We start from the raw sequence: 20,601 nt of genomic DNA on the forward strand, positions 1-20,601 counted from the left end.
CTGAGGCCACATCCTGCGCTCTTGGAGTCTGTGCATGAATAAACCATTTTATTTCACATCTTGAACATGCACAGCCCCTAATGGGGTTATATCATGTGTCAAGTCTTCCAGAGACGCTCCTCACTTGCAGGTCAATTGGAGGAAGCACGTGAATTCACAATGCAGCTGCAAAGAGCTGTGTGTGTGTTCATCTGCGTGGCAGTGTGTTAGCATGCTAACATGCTAAACTAAGATCATCGCAACAGCTCAGTTTGGCTGCACAGCGTGAGTTTGTACTGACGGAACCGCTGGTGGGACTGAACGACCATTATTTTCTGCTCTTCAGGATGTGGACTGAACTACCACAAACGGTGTGCGTTCAAGATCCCCAACAACTGCAGCGGGGTGAGGAAGAGACGTCTGTCCAATGTCTCCCTGCCGGGCTCCGTCATGTCCATCGCTCGTCCTCCTTCCACGGAGTTCACCCCGACACCACAGGAGGAGGTAGGTTTACCGCCATCACCTGAGATTCTTCACATCAGTCAGTCAGTCAGCTGAAGACACCACATCAGTCAGAATGTGTTTTATTCTGGACCTACAGAGGAGCGAGTGACTGTTTGCAGACTTAAAACAAACAGCTGTGCATCAACAGTCTGAACTCAGCAAAGTTAAGATTAAAATCAGGAAACCTTTGAGTAAATACAGACGTATGAAGCTCTCCATACTGGACAGTTTCCCTTAAATGATTATTAGGACACTTTTGTGTTCAGTTCTGAACACATGTTGACTTGCAGCAGGGACCTGGGTTTGACTCTGACTTTTCCGTATGGAGTTTGCATGTTAGGCCTTTGTCTGGGTTTCCTCTGGGTGCTCCGGTTTCCTCCCACAGTCCAAACATGTGCAGCTCGACTGAACTGGAAACTCTGTCTATATGTGTGTCACAGGGTACCAGGCCTCTCGCCCACTGCATGCTGGGACGGCCTGGATGGGAAACCCTAAACAGGTTTTCCAGTTCAGAAAATAGATGGAAAGGTTCGCTCAGAGAACCGTAAAGAAATCTTTCAGTAGTTTAGCATCGAATGTGTGTATTTATGCTTCCGCTTTAATGTGAGCAAAAAGCTTCGTTACAGTTGTACCAGTTCATGAGTTTGAGCAGCTTACTGGTGGAGGTTTACTGGTGGTGTCATCGGATATCTACGCTATGTTTTGTCACTTTACTACCATCTACTGGACATTCAGATGTATAGCACTTATTCTGCGGATGTTAACGAGAGTGAAAAATAATCGTTGTATCCGCCCCGAGATTCGGATCTGCTCTAAACTTTAGTGGGTGTTGATGAGTTGTTAAATGGACTGGACTGCATAGACGGCATTTATTGAGCGCTTTTCTCATGTTGCCGACCACTCAAAGGGCTTCACAACACAAGTCAGCATTCACACACACGTTCATACGCTGGTGGCAGACGCTACCGCAAGATAACCGTTCACATGCATGCACACCGATGACGCGGCACCTTGCCCAAGGACGCTTCGACACAGACTCTGCAGGGGCCAGGGATCGAACCCCCGACCGCCTGATTAGTGGACAGGCGGTTTGATTTATTTCTAACAGATACGTAATGAATAATGACGTGAATGAAAACACACTTTCCATGCTTGCAGATCTACATTGTGCAACCAGCGAGCCATTTCCAGTAGTTTCCCCCTCTCTCTGTCACACACACACACACACACACACAAACACACACACACACACACACACACACACACACTCTGATGCCTCGAGGCGAACCACTGGATTTTCCATTCCATTCAAACCAACAAAATGAGTCACAGTCAGAGCTTCACACTAACTGAAACAAACTTTTATCAGCTCCATCATGCTGTTCACCACACACAGACACACACACACACACACACACAGACACACACAGATACACACACACACACAGACACACACACACTGTTTGTTAACGAAGCATTGTTATAAACAGAAATCACATCTTGTGTTTGTGTTAATGGAACATCTGCTCTTAGCTGCTGTTTAATTATCACAGGAACGATACAGTTCACACACACACACACACACACACACACACACACACACACACACATACACACAATGCTCTGCAGAGCTTTCAAAGAGTCAGCTGACCCATTTCACAACAGTACGTTTTTATATCTGAACTCATTATTCCATCTCTCACGTCACAAGTTCTGTAGATCTGGACTTTGAGTAGACGTCACAGGGTTTGTACAGGCCTGATAAATGTGAGGAGGTGGATTATCAAACCATTCTGTGCTAATTCAGCCCCGTTGTGTCACATGTTTCCCGATCTTGCCGGGACTGCGGTCTATAAGCTGAGCGTTGTACAAGGACGGTCATTGTTCTGGTGGACAGAAAGCTCATCGGTGCTCTGCTTTCAGGACGAGGGAACGGTTCTGCAGATCTGATGCCTCAGCTGAACCTCCTGAACCCTGATTGTTCCCATCAGGGACTTTAAAGCTGGAGGGGGAGAAAAATACGAAAACAGACATATGATGTCTGCAGGTCTTGAGAAGTCCGAAAATTACAAAATATTGTGGTCTGTAATGTCAGTTATAAAATGTTTTGCGTGTCATCAGGACATCAGGAGACGTTACGCGTTGTGGTGTATCAAACACTGTCACTACTGTTAGCTACAGCAGCTACAAAGCTCATCTACTAACAAGGGGAAAGTGTTCATTTTGGTAAAAAACTTCAACTTAAATCATCAATTTAATCATCAATTTTCTGCCTAATTACTGGAAATTCATTTTAGATACAGCTGGGAAGTACTGACAAAAATGGGATATAAATGTCTATGAATTCCTTACTTCTTAAATATTTGTAGGTCTTTTTATCCCCACTGGCTTTCCGTTCTTCTTTGACAGGTGTGACACTAACAATGCTATTCAGTTGTTTACAAATGTGATAAAAAGTGTTAAATTTAATTTGGTGAACCCTGCAGGAAGCCTGCAAACGTTGTTCATCCAAACATACTGCTGATAATCTTTCAACACAAAGCACGTTAGCATAATATAGCTCTGCAGTGGAGAAACAACAAAATATGTTAGAGGTGACATTATGTCTTTGTCAGGTGATATTCAACATGTGGCCGAGATGATCCACATGTAGACGTTGAGCCGCTCAGTTATGTCAGTATGTATCATCAAATTATCACGAAAACGAGATGTAATTACACAAAGTAAACAGATTTATCTGTAGTAATATGTAGCCTAATATAATGATTATGTGTATTTGCTGTGTCACTGTATGCAGATGACACTGTGTATTCTCTGTCAGGGACTTACGCATTTGACCCCATTGATTGATTTGGAATAGATGCCTCAGAGTTTATGTCATGTTGGGATGTGCATTCACTTCCTTGAACACTGAGCTGCTGTAGAAACAGTGTCTGCGTGATAAAACTTAGAAGCGACAGTTTTATTATCTTACTGCAGAGTCTCCCGCTCAGTGTCACAAACGGACTCCTTATTGTTTCCCCTCCTGCTTGTCTTCTCCTCCCTCCCTCCTGGTTGAAGCAGCGCCCCCTCCTGGGTGCGGGCAAGCGTAACTCTCTGCTGAGCGGTCGTCCCATCTGGATGGAGAAGATGGTGCTGGGTCGGGTCAAGGTCCCTCACACCTTCTCCGTCCACACCTACACCCGTCCCACCATCTGCCAGTACTGCAAACGTCTGCTGAAGGGCCTCTTCCGCCAGGGGATGCAGTGCAAAGGTGATGACGCACACAAGCAACCTAGCATTAACTACTTTTTCTCCTCATTATGTCATTTTAACATTTTTTTCTACCTATCTCATCTGCTTCAGATTGTAAATTTAACTGTCACAAAAGATGTGCGGCCAAAATACCTCGAGACTGTCTCGGTGAGGTCGACTTTAACGGAGGTGAGTTTGCTCAACGCGCCTGTACACCTTTCATCCTCACTGTCATGTATGTTTACAGTGAAACAAATGTCCTGAGACCTCTTCACTTTGTGCCTCTGCAGAACCAGCAAGCCCCAATCTGGACTCCGAGGCCACGATGGAGGTGGACAGCTGCGACGTCAACAGCGACTGCGGTCACAGCATGGACGAGCAGGACGAGCTGTCCACCGCCGACGACAAGCTCTTCTTCATCGAGGGTCCCTGCACGGACGGCGAGAAGGATGACGAGACACTCCGAGCCATCAGGTGAATTTCTTTCTTTTACAAATGAAATTTAAAATAAAAAACAGCGTTTTTACTGCCACAGCTTTTTTTGCTTGCTCATGGTGGCTAACGTTAGCTCATTTTAGAGAAATATTACAGGAAATAACTAACTTTACCTCTACTGACAATAACTTAGCATTTTAGCTAAACCCAGATGCTTTATTGGATATTGTTTTTATTGTTATTTTTTCATTCTAAATTGTTATTTTATCATTAGAAGTCGACTAAAGAGGCACCATCATAATTATGAAAGACACTTTTTTGACTGATATCTTTCCTTCAGAGTAGTTTCAGACACATATTGATCACCAACCACACAGGCAGTTTGTATCCAGGACAGTTTGTGCGAACAGGCAGAATAAACGTTATTGTCCATTTAAGTCAGAAATATGATTGTGTTCTGGATCATTTGAGTTCTTGAATTTCCCAAACTGTCTGTGTTTGTGTGTGTTTGTGTGTTCAGCCCGTCCACCAGCAGCAACATCCCTCTGATGCGCGTGGTTCAGTCCATCAAACACACGAAGAGGAAAAGCTCCACGGTGGTTAAAGAGGGCTGGATGGTCCACTACACGAGCCGCGACAACCTGGTGAGAAGAGATCAGAATCCCTCCTGTTTGTTTGAAACCAGGGTGGGAATGTCAGACTCGCCAATAACAACCAAAGTTAATATTCAGAGAACTGATGCAGACCATAAGTAGCATCAAAAACGGGTTTGATGTCATGAAAATCTTTTTTAAAGTTTCAAAAGTCAGCGTTGTATTATTGAATTATTATTTTTGATGTATTAATATGCAAGTGGTGCTTTGATGTTGCAGCTGGTGGAGATACTTTTAGGTACTTTATATATACTTGCATCATATTTAATAAACTGGCCGTGTGTTTTTGTATGTAAAATCTTAATCTCGTAACTTCATCTGTCAAATGCAGTGAACGTTGTCTCTGAAGTATCTCAAACAGTGAAAGAAGAGCTGAAAATCCATCATGTATGTGTGTGTATATTGAAATAAAACACCTTTGAATCTCTGAAGTTTTTATCCTGATCATTTTTTTCTGTCTTTCCAGAGGAAGAGACATTACTGGAGGCTGGACAGCAAGAGTCTGACTCTGTTTCAGAATGAAAGCGGAGCCAAGTTTTACAAGGTAGGAGACCAAGTCGGCTCAGATCTGGTTTCAGCTGCTCGGCCAAACAAAGCAGCGACATGAGGAGAAGACTGGAGGGAGTCAGGTTCAGACGCTGACATTCAGGAGACATTAGAGAAACAATCTCAAAGATTTTCATTGAAATAAATGTCTGCTGAGTCGCTGTCGCTGAATGAGTGAACACAATGGTGATAGAGCCCGAAGCCCACTCATGAAATTATTACATATTTATATATTTGCAGTATTACACTTGTCTGTGGTGACATTCCCAGAAAAAAAATGCTGTATTAAGTTACTGCGAATGCAAACCGAGCATTTCCTTCTGCAGGTTCACATTAAAAGCACTTCACTAGTGGAAGAAGGAGGAGCAGCCACAGCGAGCTGTTAAATGAGGAGCTGCAGGCGACAGGCGGCGCACCTCCACTGTGCCCTGCTTTTGTGATTTTGGTCTGATTAAACATAAAATGTACAGCATGTTAATCAGGGAGCTTTTGAGGTGCTGGACGGAGCCAGGCTAGCTGTCCCCCCCGTTTCCAGCCTTCATGCTTCCCTAAGCTAACCGGCTGCTGGCTGTTACCTCATACTTACTGCACAGACATGACAGTGGTATTGATCTTCATCTGAGTCTCAGCAGGAACGTGGATGAGCACATTTACTGAAATGATTGAAGTGTGTGCAATATTTGCAGTTTTATAAGACTACGCAGCCCCCGAAGGCTCTTCAGCATTCCATCTGATCGGCAGAGGAAGGCTGAGCTGTATTAGTATTCAGTATTATGTATCATGTATTAGACCACCGCTGGCTGTGACCCCAGCACGAGTGGGCGCATCCTCAGTTGTTACTGGCTCAGACTCAAGTCTTTATCACTGCCGACACACAGTTAGCTTATAACACTGAGGACATGCAGGGCCGGTGTGTGCAGTGACTGGACGTGGAGTGAAGCTGCTGTGTTCCTGAGCTCCTGCGGTGCGTTGGTAACACATCTGTTAATCTAATAGAATCACTGCAGGTTCAACAGTTTTTTCTTGGCAACAGTTAACAGGAGCAGTTCGATAAGATAAGCCTTATCTTCCTCAGAGTGGAAATTCAGATGTGGCGGCTGCAGAAATAATTACAGATAAATGGAGAAAGTGAAAAATAATGAAGAGTAATCACAGTACGGCTGCTGTAGTAAATCCAGAGCGCCACAGACTCACAGATTCACACCGTGACCGAATTCTGAACGATGAACAGCATCACATTTGTAACGAAGTTCGGACCAGTTTGCATTCATTCTTCATCCTTCAAATATGAAACGATCACAGATGAATTCAGGTCAGTCCAGCTGCAGCTCTGTGCGTTCTCTATCATTTTCCTCTCCCATACTCCTCCTCCTTTCATCTCGTGTCTGCCAGCGACCTGTTGCCCTTCACCACAAAGCGCTGCAGAGCCCTTCCTTTGAAGAGAAAGCGAGAGCGGGGTGAGGGAGGGGGGCATTTGTAGTGGTTTTTAGGACCTCTGGTCGCTTCCCCCCGTCTCTCTGGCTCGTCGCCACGCTGCCTCGTGCCCAAAGCGGCCGCGGCACGTCCTGCCTTTTAATCAGAGCGGCAGGATGAATAGATGCTGATCGGAGTCTGTGGTCAGGGGTGAGGAGGTGGGGAGGTGGGGGGGGGGACTTGGCAAAACACGAAACGTTCAGATGACACTGAGGGGCATGAAGACACCACTGGGCCGATCGTTCTCCTTTATATGTTTGATCTGGCAGGTTCTAAGGTTTTTGGAGGGGTGGGGCGGGTTTTGGAGAGGAGGAAGGAAGGGAAGTTTCAAACACTGAAACTCAAAGAGCGTCGCACAGTTCAGCAGAGAGAGGAGAGGTGTTAGGATGGAGGGAGCTGGGACGAGCCAGCAGCCGAAACAGGGTCCTGTGGGTCATTTCAAAATCTTATGGATGCTTCTCATTGGCTGAAATGACTTAAAATATTATAACAACTTACCAAAAGAAGTGCAGAGGTTTGGGTTTCTGGGCTGAAAGTGGAGGTATGTCCCACAAGAGCAGTATTTTTTAATTACCCTGAGCTTTCATGTGATCCGTGACAGAAACCAGAATCTGTTGTTTGACTTTCTGTTTATCCAAACAAACCACAGGAAATCCCGCTGTCTGAGATCCTCCAGGTGGAGCCGGCGCAGGACTTCAGCAGCCTTCCCCAGGGCAGCAACCCTCATTGCTTCGAGGTGATCACGGCCAACATGGTGTACTACGTCGGGGAAGATAACGGCGGTCTGTACCACAACCCCGTCCTGGCGGCGTCCGGTGTGGGCCGGGACGTGGGCCAGAGCTGGGAGAAGGCCATCCGGCAGGCGATGATGCCCGTCACGCCCAAAGCCAGCGTCGGCACCGGGCCCGGACAGGGGAAGGACCACAGTGAGTAGCTGCCAAAAACAACCACTTTAGTCCAACTGCATGTTCTCTGTGGCATAAATATCTAAAAATAACAACAAAGCCAAGAATCAAAGTGCATTTTTATAGATGTTCAGCAGAAATACCTGGATTTTAAAGTAGGAAATAGTAAACGGGCTCCTCTGGTGGTGAGGTCAGCTTTGAGTTTGATTCCTTTGAAGTGAAAATTTGAGAGAAAAATTCAAAGAGATGCTGAGAAGAAACCCAAAAAATGGCAAACTGATGAGTAGTAATAAAGCTGATTGGACTAATGCTGCTGTCTCAGACATCCTGTCTGGTTAAGCAGGACAGGTGAGTGAGGATACACCTGAGCGTCATCTGCATAAAGGCCTGTTTTTTAGTGTGATGTTTAAGGCGGTTAATTCATATGTAATGTAAAACATATCAATCCAACTTCACGCTCAGTGGTTTCTGGAGGAAATGGTCCATTTGTCTATTTGTTTTTGCTGATATTAAAATATCTGTAAAAGTTACGCCTATGTGTGATGTATCCTTGGACAAACATTAAGAAAATAAGGTCCAAGAAATGATCCCTGAGGGACGCCACAAGTTCTACAGGCTGCAGGAAGATACTGCTGGTAAAGGAGATTTTAAAAAATATATGTTCATAGTTTGATCTTTATTGATATCCACTATTTAACAAAAGGCAGACTGTGTTTCGTTTCAAGGAATCGAACCCACAACTGAACTTTACTGAACGTCTCTCCCCTTTAACGCAGTAATGGAGCCATTTCTCAAATCAGATTAGACTCTGATATGTTTTTATGTTTTAATGGAAGTGTGGATTCATGAAGAGCTTCCAAATATTGTTTCAGAGACAACTGTTATACAACCCCACCAAAACTACCCACACACACACACACACACACACACACACACACAGAGCCCGACCGCCTGCTGACATTTTAACATGATTGAAGGGATTTCAGAGGATTTTCCGCCCTGATTCATCTCAGGTTAAAGTGTCTTTTTGTCTGTTTTAAGTTTCATCCCAGAGTGAGATCTCCAGCACTAAATGCCTAAATGGACCTCATGGCTTAAAAAAATCATGAACTATTATGGAAAAGCTTAATTATTATAAAACATTTGTACTTAGAGGACGCAGTCAGCTGTGTTTTCCACCTGTTGAGTAATTAACGTCTGGCTTCAGTGTCTTTCCAGAAATAGATGTTTTGCAATGAAATTACAGCAGCACACATCAATAAGTTAATGGACAGATGATGTAACAAGGTTTTTTTGTTTTTTTGGATCATCTCAGTGACAAACAGTCCCACAGTGGGCCCACGACGCTGTAATAATGCATAGCAAGAGTAACGTAAAACCGAAAACATGACAGGAAATGAAAAACATGGAATAAAAGCAGAAGAGGAAAACATTAAAGTACATGATTAAACACGCTGAAGCTCTGATACGGACGCGGGAGTGTCAATAAAGTTACATAAACTATGAATAGTGATCTAACAGTCATCAGCAGGCACACAATCACTAATGCTGCGTTCAAGGCCAGCTTGTTCTGTTCAGTTTCCTACTTCAGTGTGAATCTGCTTCTGCCTGTTCAATATTTAAACGTTAAAGTAAAAACATGTGACCTTGAAAATCCATTTTTAAACTCAGCTCATCATTATGAAACGTTTCTTCATCGAGCGATTTGTATTTTATTTCAGCAGTTTTGTCGTATTTACAGCACAAAGTTATTAATGACTTTTCTTTAATAGTGAGGTTTCCTTATTTATTTCCTCTTCCAGGAAACTGTGGAGCTGTTAAAAGTGAGAATTTAATTGCCAACAAAATACAAATTTTGATTTGATTTTTGGACAAACGAGGCTAACTGTTTTCCTGTTTCCAGTCTTCATGCTAAGCTAGGCTAACCACATCCTGACTTCATCTCTTAACACACATTCATGATATTAATCTTCTCGTCTGACTGTTGGAAAGAAGGGAAATAAATGTTTTGAGAAATGTCAAAATGAACAGCTGGAAGGCTTTTAATGTGAAAGAATCGCAGGAAGTTTTGCATTTACAGCAAATGAACAACAAAACAGAAATATGCTCATATTTAAGATGGAAAAAACAACTTGTTTTAAAACAAGTCTTTTCCTTTGAGGTCAATAAAAACAAAGCTGTTTAAGAATTTGAACCACAGATCTGGACTTCACACATTTTACATTTGTGTCGATGAAGTTACATGAACTCCCTGAATGATGACCTAACCAATGACCTGAATATCAACAGGCCGCCCACCTACAGCAGACCGCTGCTATCGATCGCAGAGGGATGACCCAATCAAAGCCGGGCTGGCGATCTGAAATCAATACCTGCTCATCAGTGGAAATTCACTCTCACACAGAACGCGCCCTCGGCTTTTTCACGTCAGGCTGGATTAACATTAGCAGCAGTTTGTGAGCGTTTCCTCTGTACACACACGTACACACACGCTCAGAGAGAGACAGGAAATAGATGCTTTAATTTTTGTGAAATCTGGAAAATGATTTGGAGATGGAAACATCCTCTGTGCTCTTTCATCACGTGTTGAACAAACAAACCTGTCGGTTTGATCTCAGCTGGAAATCTCCTCTGTCATCTCTTTCTTTAACAAACAAGGAAACGTAGGAAATGAGATTTTAATGATTTGAAGGTTAGAAAAATAAAGCCTCACACGTCTCTGCTGTACGTGAGGGGGTGTGCACACGTGTGGGTTTATGGCTTCTACATTTCCACGCTGTGTTTGTGTCTTGTGTCTCCTCAGAGGAATTATCCATCAGCATATCAGTGTCCAACTCCCAGATACAAGAAAATGTGGTAAGTGATCGCTCATAATATCTCCTCATGGTAGTTATTCACGGAGCTCAGGACAAGTGTCTCACATGATAAAGCACACCTGACCTGCAAGAAAACCAGGGACATCAAACACAGAGAGATAAAGCTAAATAAGAGAACACACCTTAGCATTAGCATACTTACATAGCATGCTAACACACCCACAGTTAGCGTGTTGAAATGAAGTCGTGAGTACTGCTGCTGTCTACCCCGTCACACTTCCTTTGTTAGCAACAGTAGCATGCTAATATGCTCACAGTCAGAATGTAGCTTAAGCTCGTTAGCTGGCTAACGTGTACAGTTAGCGTGTTAATATACCATGTCGGCATTAATCTCAATGCACCGCTGAGCCTGATGGGAAGGAATCCTGATCTGAAGTGTTGGATAACACACTTTTACCTTTTGGTGGCGCTACATGAAACATCAGAGGATCACTGAATTCATTTAGGTTCATCCTCTGAGGACAACTAATATCTGTCCATATTTTAAAGGAAATCGTTTGTTTTTAATTCACATGTTTAATTGGGCGACATGTGAAACCTGTTCCACCTCTCTGCTGTTCAGGATATCAGTTCGGTGTACCAGATCTTCGCTGACGAGGTCCTCGGCTCCGGACAGTTTGGGATCGTCTACGGAGGCGAGTCACATCTGAAATCTGCCAAAAAGCGGCTTAAATTGTTTTTTTTTTTTTTGATCTGAATCACAGATTAATAAAAATACCCGCAGAGAGCTAAAATGTGACGTCTTCCTCTTTGTCCTCTGCAGGTAAACACAGAAAGACCGGCAGAGACGTGGCCATCAAAATCATCGACAAAATGAGGTTTCCCACCAAACAGGAGAGCCAGCTGAGGAACGAGGTGGCCATCCTCCAGGTACGACACTCCGGCTCTCCTGAGACCGTGTTTAAATATCCAGGCTGCAGCTTGTGTGTTGAGTGTCCTCCACCTCTCTCGGACAGAACCTCCACCACCCGGGGATCGTTAACCTGGAGTGCATGTTCGAGACGCCCGAGCAGGTGTTCGTCGTCATGGAGAAGCTTCATGGGGACATGTTGGAGATGATTTTATCCAGCGAGAAGAGCCGACTGCCCGAGCGCCTCACCAAGTTCCTGGTCACACAGGTCAGTGACGACTTTAACTGAATTCCTTCAATGATTAATGATGTTTCGCTAATTGCTTTCCTGGTTTCCCTCAAATGTTAAATCAGCTGTTTCCTTTTTGCTGCGTAGATCCTGGTGGCACTCAGACATCTTCACTTCAAGAACATTGTCCACTGTGATCTGAAGCCCGAGAACGTTCTCCTGGCCTCAGCAGAACCTTTCCCTCAGGTTAGAACACACCTTCAGAACCTTCTTCAGAGCTCAGCAGCACGATCACATCTTCATCAACCTCCACCTCTGCTGTCCTGCAGGTGAAGCTCTGTGACTTCGGCTTCGCTCGAATCATCGGGGAGAAGTCGTTCCGTCGCTCCGTGGTCGGCACGCCGGCCTACCTGGCGCCGGAGGTGCTTCGCAGCAAAGGCTACAACCGATCTCTGGACATGTGGTCGGTCGGCGTCATCATCTACGTCAGTCTGAGCGGGACGTTTCCCTTCAACGAAGACGAGGACATCAACGACCAGATCCAGAACGCCGCCTTCATGTACCCGCCCAACCCGTGGAAGGAGATCTCAGAGGAGGGTAAGAGGCGGTGTGAGATAAACGGTCAAAGCAGCGATTCAGGTGTTTTAAACATGGAACTGAGACATAAAGAGACTGCAGCACCAGAGCTGAAGTCCAGATTTTGTGGAGATGTAGGTTCATAAGAGTTTGAAGAATGAAAGTGAATCATCAGTATAGACAAGAAGCCAACACGTTGAAAGAGAACGAACAGCTGCACTTGACCATTTTCATGTTTTTTTTCATCTTTAAAAGAGGTTTATTTGACCAATTAAATACGTTTCTTGCATTTGAAAATGAAACTGAGACATGCTGTGATTCAATAATTTCAATACCTCCACAGCAAAGGAAGGGAGATGTGTTGATGCAGTGTGAATTTAGATTTTTTTAAAGGCTTTAATGGTCAGAAAAGCTAAATGAGAGTCGAGTGTCGTGGCTGAAGGATTCACAGCAGCTTGTTTGTTGTTCCTCGCAGCCACAGACCTCATTAATAACCTGCTGCAGGTGAAGATGAGGAAGCGCTACAGCGTGGACAAGTCACTGAGCCACCCCTGGCTGCAGGTAACGAACAGCTTACAAACACATGGAGGACATTCCTGCAGCTCTCAGCTGTTACTTATATGACTTAATAACAGAAGGAGCTTTATGATCTGCACAGCGTACGACTGGACTCTGCCAGAAAATGTTGCCGCAGGGACTTAAAAAGTGATTCCAGGGTTTGAATTCTGAAGCTGTTCTCGTCATCTTGCAGGACTACCAGACCTGGCTGGACCTCAGGGAGTTCGAGACGCGGCGAGGCGAGCGCTACATCACCCACGAGAGCGACGACGCCCGCTGGGAGGAGCACGCCGACGAGAGAGGCCTGCACTACCCCAAACACTTCATCATGTCTCCCAACCTGGACGACATGGAGGAGGACCCCTAGAGGCCCCTGGAGGGTGAACATTTCCTACAAGGAAGCAGCTGATCTGAGGAGTCCTTCAGTAGTTGCAGCGGACGCTCTGGAGTCCAATGTAACGTGGTCCCACTTTCCCCAAGTTGGGATTAGGTGTTGGTGGATCGCCAGGATGCGACAGCTGAGTGAGGTCACGTGACGCGCTCACTGCAGCGATAATTCAGGTCCAGAGAATTTAATTTGAACACTTCCTTTATTTTTCCTGTTTCACTTTGTTTTTCTACAAACCGTCACAAACACACCCTGTGAAGGGGGGGGGGGGGGTCGTTTCCCAGAATGCAACATTCAGTAAATGTCTGCACTGCCAGTCAGGCCGCAGAAGGGCTAGCTAAGACCAATCCAGAGCCTTTATATACTTTTTCAGCTCAGATGGAGTATTTTTATGATGTCGTTGTTACATTTCAGAGACGGGAGTGTTTTTCAGTCGTCCTCTGCGACGCCAGCTGGAACAGACGTCTTCATTATGTCCAGATTGTATTGTTCATTGTTCTGTTGTTCCTTGCTGGGAAGTCTTTGCACTATTGGGAAACTCTTTCAAAGGGAGAATTTCACTGATTATAACTTTTGGTTTGTTCATCTGCAAAAAAAAAAAAAAATCTGTTTAACGAGGGCTGAGATAAAGAACTGATGCTCATTACACAGCAGGGACGAGCTGGACAAGCTGGTCTTCACTAAGCCGGGTCCTAACTGCCAAAGTCAGCCGCAGAAAACGGAAATATTGTATGAATGAAAGATTGTCCTGAAGGTGGCGTCAGAGGAAAACTCATATTCCCAAAAACAAAAGGGTTTATCCTCTGTATGGTGTCCTTTTTAGGACATTTCGAACTTGTCATCTTTGAGCTGAATGCTAATGTTACACAGCAGAATATTAGCATGTGTATAGTTAATGTGATTAACAGCTATTAGATATTAAAGGGAAATGACAGGATTTTTCAATCTGGGTTTTATTTTCATAGTTACAGACTCTGTTGTCGTGACTGAGGAAACGTTAGCATTGTGCTACTCTAAGCTACCTTAGCATGCTAACTGCTGAATATCAAAATGTCATTGTGGCTGTTCTGAATTTTATGTCATGCTAATTTTTCCACCTCCTCTGTAGAGATCTGGGAAAGACAACAAAAAAACCCAAAACCTAAAACAACATATCGGAGCAAGCAGCTTGAAACTTTCCTGAAACTTTCAAAATGGAACTTCAAGTAGAAAGTAGCCTCCTAGATTAGCTTTGTAGCTAGAATTGTTTGCTAGCTAACCTAGCCAGTACAGTTCACCAGCTAGCATGATGCAGTGTTAAGCATCTTAGCTTGTTAGCATGTTAATGATGCTGTGAACGAGGAGTTTAGTGTTCAGCATGTTGAGTGTTAACTTGCTAACCGTTAGCATTTTAACATGTTAACTAGTTGTAGTGTTAGTTTCACTCATTCAGTCCTCATTCTGCCACGTTAAAAGCCACTGATGGAGATGAAAATGCAAACTTAAGACTCAGGACTCACAAAATACTTTTGCAGAGGAACAAATTCAGAGTTTTTTTCAGTGATTCTTCCTGAAACTTTGGATGAAGACGAGCTGAAAATGGAGCTGCTATTGTCTTTGTCGTTCTGTGGAAAAAGACTGAAGCGTCGAGCGTTGTTCGTCCTGATCTGACTCCTGAGAATTTATTTCACACGTTTTATATTTTTGCAGTAAATGTTGTGTCATGTGGGTGATTTTGATGGGAAAACATTAAAGCTGAATGGTTAAATTTGGGAAACTCTCATTTTATATCCCAGTAATTCAGATTCTCTTATTCGCAGCGTTTGGAGGCAACAGCGGAATGAAACTCAGATCCTGTCACAGATTTAAAGCCACAGTCCATCTGAGTTTGGTGGCGGCTTCAGGGTGAGAAACCCTTTAAACATCTCCAGTTGGAGAAGTTCAAGAAAAACGTCTAATTTCTTCCAAATGTACGAGCGACTCGTCAGAGCCGGAGCGCACAGATCGTCCTGAATCAGAGGAAAAGCTGATAACGATCTGCAGCAGGATGTTTGGAAACGATCATTTAATTACCAATCCTGAACACGATCGGCTCGCTCCACCGCTCCTCTGGAGGACGGCTGCTTGTTTTGGCAGCAGCTACCCCCCCCCCCCAACACACACACACACACACACACGTGTAACCGAATCTTTTAATTGCTACCGGAGGAGCGGCGGGCTCGTTGTTCACAACTGTGAGCTCAGCTAACTGCTTCAAGATGTGGACGAAAGCTGACGGCTGAGCGACAATGAAAAAGATCCTCCTGCAGCGGGATGACCTTTGACCTCCAGCGGTGTCACACTTTTCTCTAGAAGCCCGCAGGAATCAGAGCTTCGGATTTGGGAAATAAAAAAATGTTTTTTTCACTTTAAGTGACAGTTTACATGGTGAACTAAACAAGAAATGTTTGAAATGTTTTATTTTCTTCCGTTATTACATCTAAATGTCTTTATAATAGACTTCAGCTCCCTCCATGTTAGACATAAAACCTGGAACAGATTTCTTCTTCTCTGAATCAGCGACGTGCACGCTGCCGTCCTTCTGCATGAATACATTAACATCAGCTGTAAACAACGTCATCATCCCACGAACGTGATCGTCTTAAATATCCCATAATCCATCAGAGCTCCAAACCTCTGGAGAAAGGTTCAGATCATTTCAGTCTGTGGACGGTCACAGACCCTCAGGAGAAGCTGAGCTCGGTGAATCCGGCCACAGGCAGCGGAGCCGGGCTCCTCTTCTCCAGCTTCAGCCCCTCTGGTCTCTTGGGTTGGGCCAGCCGGCTGAGGTGCAGCAGGCTGAAGAAGTGGAAGCGCTCGCCCATCTTGGCGGCGTTGGTCAGCATGTCGTAGCTGCTGATCAGCTGCTTCCTGGTGGACGCGTCGCTGCAGTTCCTCAGCAGAACCTGCAGAGACAGTCAACGACTCATCTGATGTTCAAGCAGCACTGCTGGCTTCACATCCTGGTAATTCTGGCCAAAGATGCTGGATGCTGCTAATATAATGAACCGTGATGACAATACCTGCATCCTGGAGTCGATGCCCATGTTTTTCAGGAAGTTCCTCTGAGTGACGGGTCCCAGACAGGCCACGCCCCCTCCAGCCATCCTCCGCAGGTAGCCGAAGTCCACGTCAGCCGTGAGGTCGGCCGAGCCGGGCGAGGACAGGACGTCGTGGAGCTGGTGACCTTTGAAACCCTGACGGACAACAGAAATAAAGCACGACCTCAGATGTTTACATTTTCTCTCCGTTGGATTGGACGTGAAACAGTTTCCCATCAGGCTGCTGTTGGCTTCAGTCCTCTGAGCCAAGAAAAGCTTCACATTGAGGAGCGAGCAGCTCTACCGTGTCATTAAAGCACCATCGTACCACTGCAACAAGTTTTATGGCCACTTCATATTCACATATTCACATATTACTTATATTTAGCATCAGGAATCCTCAAACAATGCAGATCTGCAGCGTGAAACTAATTTTTGGAAAAGGCTTCTCGAGGACATTCAGAGCTGATCTGAGTGAGCTGCATCAGAGGCAGATGAGTCGGCCCATCGACCCGGGTTTCCTCTCCGCCTGCAGCTGATGGGCTTCACTGCTTCCTGCATCTGTTTCCTTCAACTGTAACCGAAGAAAAGTGTGGACAGAATGTCCAAAGTGTCCTGACTGTGAGGCCTTAATCTCAAATTAGTCCTCACAAAGATAACAGAGTGACAAAACCTTCAGGACGGGATCTGAAAAATAAGGTGGTTGATGTGGATGAAATCTTATATTTTGAATATTTACAGTGAGACACACTCTCGGTGAGCTCACCCTAACCTGCCTCAGACCATCCAGGTGTACCTAATAAAGTGGCCACTGAGCGTGAAGAGTCCATCTTACTCTGAACGTGTCCGTCTTGGTTCCGTCGTGGCCGTAGTCGGCAATCAGCGCCGCACCTCCGTCCTCTGCGATCCGCCGGGCCAGCTGCTGGACGATGACTCCGCCCTCTGGACACACCTCCACGTGGCTCCGCCTTTCACCTGCCTGACACACACGAACACGCGACGAGCCCCAAATAAGTAAAAGCTGATGGATTAAAATGTGAGATGAGTTCATGTGATCATCTTTTTATTCTTTTAGTTTTTTCTGCTGTGATTCCTCCAGGCTACATTAGCCACTATTAGCATCGCACATCTGAATCTTGCCTCTTTGAGTTTCTGAGTGAACTTTTCACTCGTTACAGTCACCACATCACGTCCTGACGCCTCTCTGGATCTAGAAACCGGCTTAAACAGCCCTTTGTTTCAACTGTAAACCGCAGAATTAGAAATGAATCCTAAAGTTTGGTCTGCTTTGATGATTCGGAGGCTGAACTCTGAGCTCCAACTTAAGAGCAGGTTCTTCATCCAAACGGACTGAGGAGGATGATGATGGTGATGATAATGATGATGTCAGGCGTCTGGCAGGATGTTCAAAGCGTTGCAGCGAGCCAGAGAGGCCAAATCAAACAGGCTGTGAATGTATAGCTGGTAGAAATGTGGGCAATAAAAACCAGATGGAGGCTATAAAACAAACCTCGGCGAGTTTATCTGAGGAGCTCGTTTCCACAGAGGTCCAAACATTAAAGACCTTCTTCATTCTGCACCTCAAAGCTAAAATTACCCGACGCTGAGAAGTCCTCAAGTCAAGTTAAAGCTCCTCCGTTTCATGGAAGTCTGACATTTGTTTTACCAGTTTTATGTAACGAGCAGTTCATCTTCTTTTCACATCTGAAGCTCCCGTTTTCAAGGACGTTTGTTTGTATTTCAGCAGAATTATTTTTCATCTGCACTGAGATCAGATCAGAAAGGTCTGAACGAGGATCTCTGGTGCATTTCGAGACTCGAGGGGACGAGGGTCTGCAAACACGACCGATCAGTGAGTCCACGCAGAAAATCCGTTTCAGCTGATGGACGACTCTTTATGAGGACGCAGCTCCAGGTGAGTCACATGATCGAGCCGCTCGGGTCCTCACCTGTATGAGTGTGGACGAGGCCAGCGTGGGAGACGGCGCCACCACAAACCTCAGCTGGTCCTCTTTCTCCGGGTCGATGTCCACCATCACCTCCCTCCAGCCTTTCTGCGTCCGCTACCCAAAACAAAGAGAGGAGACAGGTATGAAACACCTGAGAGAGGGCTCGTTTCAGGACACAGAAACTCTTTTCTTCTTCGCTGGATCTGCAAACAATTAACACCTGTGTGAAAATCCTCCAATCAGAGCTCATAAAACCTCAAACTGAAAGTAGAAACGCGGCTGCAGCCTTTGATCACTGATGCTTCAGCAGACATCTTTACCGCCATCTGGTGGTTGGTAGTGTAATGACACGGTGCTGCACAGCCATAACGGCACATTGAAATTAATGAAGCTTAACACAATTTCTACCAAATAAAGTTTGATTCTTCTACAAGCTACCGCGGATCAGAGGAGCTTTAATCACACATGAGAGACTTCGAGCTGACCTGAAATTTGTGGATCGGCAGAGCGTCGAAGAACTCGTGAGCGAGAAAGATGCTGAATCCTGCGAGGAGACACAAACTGACGGTTAGAGGATTGATCACATGACAAAAACAAGAAAAAGACTACAATCAGGAAATGGATGAGCTGTAGTTGTTGCTGTAATATTCTGTGTTTCAGTCAGTTTTTCTGCTCGTTCATGGTGGAAAGCCTCACAAAGCGCAGACTTTCTCTGTACCTGCGGGGACGTCGTCTAAGCGCCGGTACCAGGACACCTGCAGCCCGGCAGGCGTTTCCCCGCGGCGGTAAACCGGCTCATCCTCGGCGTCCGCCTCCTGGCTGCAGGTCCCGGTCAGGTGCTGGGCCTGGAGGCGACTCAGCGCCGGACTCACCTCCACAAGGTGGAGAGACGCCGAAGTCTTACCGAGCACCGACCGCAACTGACTGAACACCTGAAAAAAAGAGGAAATATTCTTATTATTACTTCATATATACAGATGAACACACATACCGATCATGTTTGGCAGCAGATAAGCACAAAATACGGAGAGTGAAGGCAAAATGTTGTGATTTTACAGGTGAGCAGTGATGCTGAAGATGAAGTCCTGCTGCTGTTTTAAATAAAGTTCGTACTCTGAGGACGTCGCCGGCCAACGATCCTTTTCCAGGTCCGAGCTCCACCAGCTGCAGCTGTTTGGGCTGACCTGCTCCCATCCACTCACTGATCATCCACACGCCGACCAGCTGCACACACAGACGACCGGCAGGAACGACATGTAACCATGACAAGAAAACATCTGTTTCCATCAACACTGCTGTAGAAAGTCACTGAAGGTCTCACCTCTCCGAAGATCTGACTGATTTCTGGTGATGTGATGAAATCTCTGTCAGGGCCCAACATGTTGTTCCTCACATAATAACCCTGAAAAAGAAAAACCATCAGTGTGAACGACTGACGGACAGCAGCAGCAGCACAAACACAGTAAGTACACATGTATGTATGTACTGCAGCACTTTTCAAAACAAAAGTTACAAAGTGTTTCACAATAAAAGCATTGTAATATCAAAGAGGCAGTCTCATCAGGAGGGTCGTGACCCTGAACTGGTCGTCACTTACCGTCACAGGGTTGGTGAGGACCTCTCTCATGTACTCTGCCACCGTAATCGGACCTGTGGCTTTTATTTTGGAGGTCAGGTGTCGCAGCATGGAGGGTCCGGGCTTCCCCTCATCTGCTGCTGAGGGGCTGCACAGGAGTCTGATCTGAGCTGCTCTCCATCGCACTGGCAAACACAAACATTCAGCGGTTTTAATGATAAACTTTTCCTTGATGAGAGTGAAGACCGATCCCCCCACGTTTATCTAGTATTTCAGATCACTCACCTGCTGATGGACTGACAGGATGAATGAAGACTCTGCTGATCAGCTGCTGCGTTTTCACGCCAAAACAAGCCCTCATTCTGCTGTAGGTTAGTCTTTTAATGTCTGGCTTCAAACCATTATTTCACAAGACGACCGCAATCAAAATGTAACTTTAACTTCAGCCACACTGACCGGCACGATGCTCCCCTCTCTGACAGGACAGCGGCTAGCCGTTAGCATTAGCCACGTTAGCAACAAGTACGTTAACGGTCAAACACGAACAGAATCGTGGCCGTAAATAAGGTTTTAGCTTCGAGTATTAAAGATAAAAATACACATTTGCTCATTTGTGTCTGTCAGTGTTGAAAGTAGCTAAAAGCTAAGAAGTCCTTGTGCAGGAGCTAACTCTAAGAGAGTGTTGGAGGTTAAGTACACCGCAATGAAAGACACGTTTTCCGGCAAACCTTTCAGATTAAGACACTATTTGTAAAAGTTGAATGAAAAGTTGTTAAAGTACATACAAAATAAGGAGGAGGACAAAACGACA

General features: G+C 45.3%; 2 protein-coding genes across 3 annotated transcripts in view; one reads left to right on the forward strand and one right to left on the reverse strand.

The window, feature by feature from the left end:
- The window catches only part of LOC143336588 (serine/threonine-protein kinase D3-like), a 30,379-nt gene extending 16,033 nt beyond the window's left edge, over nucleotides 1–14,346 (forward strand). Inside the window, exons 5-19 of one of the 2 annotated variants that reach the window (XM_076756831.1) lie at nucleotides 326–483; nucleotides 3,544–3,736; nucleotides 3,829–3,906; nucleotides 4,008–4,191; nucleotides 4,673–4,796; nucleotides 5,272–5,349; nucleotides 7,474–7,750; nucleotides 10,533–10,585; nucleotides 11,168–11,240; nucleotides 11,369–11,475; nucleotides 11,562–11,723; nucleotides 11,832–11,930; nucleotides 12,014–12,281; nucleotides 12,736–12,821; nucleotides 13,012–14,346. In XM_076756831.1, coding sequence (XP_076612946.1) covers nucleotides 326–483; nucleotides 3,544–3,736; nucleotides 3,829–3,906; nucleotides 4,008–4,191; nucleotides 4,673–4,796; nucleotides 5,272–5,349; nucleotides 7,474–7,750; nucleotides 10,533–10,585; nucleotides 11,168–11,240; nucleotides 11,369–11,475; nucleotides 11,562–11,723; nucleotides 11,832–11,930; nucleotides 12,014–12,281; nucleotides 12,736–12,821; nucleotides 13,012–13,185 — 2,114 coding nt within the window. In that variant the 3' untranslated portion in view covers nucleotides 13,186–14,346. The remainder of the gene's footprint in view (nucleotides 1–325; nucleotides 484–3,543; nucleotides 3,737–3,828; nucleotides 3,907–4,007; nucleotides 4,192–4,672; nucleotides 4,797–5,271; nucleotides 5,350–7,473; nucleotides 7,751–10,532; nucleotides 10,586–11,167; nucleotides 11,241–11,368; nucleotides 11,476–11,561; nucleotides 11,724–11,831; nucleotides 11,931–12,013; nucleotides 12,282–12,735; nucleotides 12,822–13,011) is intronic. The other variant, XM_076756832.1, reaches the window with a different exon arrangement.
- Nucleotides 14,347–15,627: 1,281 nt separating this feature from the next.
- Nucleotides 15,628–20,495, reverse strand: ndufaf7 (NADH:ubiquinone oxidoreductase complex assembly factor 7). Its single transcript, XM_076756408.1, has 10 exons — nucleotides 20,076–20,495; nucleotides 19,812–19,975; nucleotides 19,536–19,616; nucleotides 19,328–19,438; nucleotides 18,933–19,146; nucleotides 18,700–18,758; nucleotides 18,215–18,328; nucleotides 17,101–17,244; nucleotides 16,248–16,421; nucleotides 15,628–16,130 (listed from the first exon to the last, which is right to left on the reverse strand). Exons 1-10 carry the CDS (start codon nucleotides 20,149–20,151, stop codon nucleotides 15,909–15,911), a joined length of 1,359 nt encoding a protein of 452 aa, XP_076612523.1. The 5' UTR covers nucleotides 20,152–20,495; the 3' UTR covers nucleotides 15,628–15,908.
- Nucleotides 20,496–20,601: the final 106 nt, after the last annotated feature.

The sequence above is a fragment of the Chaetodon auriga genome, chromosome 18 (assembly GCF_051107435.1).
Source record: "Chaetodon auriga isolate fChaAug3 chromosome 18, fChaAug3.hap1, whole genome shotgun sequence".
NCBI classification, from domain to species: Eukaryota; Metazoa; Chordata; class Actinopteri; order Chaetodontiformes; family Chaetodontidae; genus Chaetodon; species Chaetodon auriga.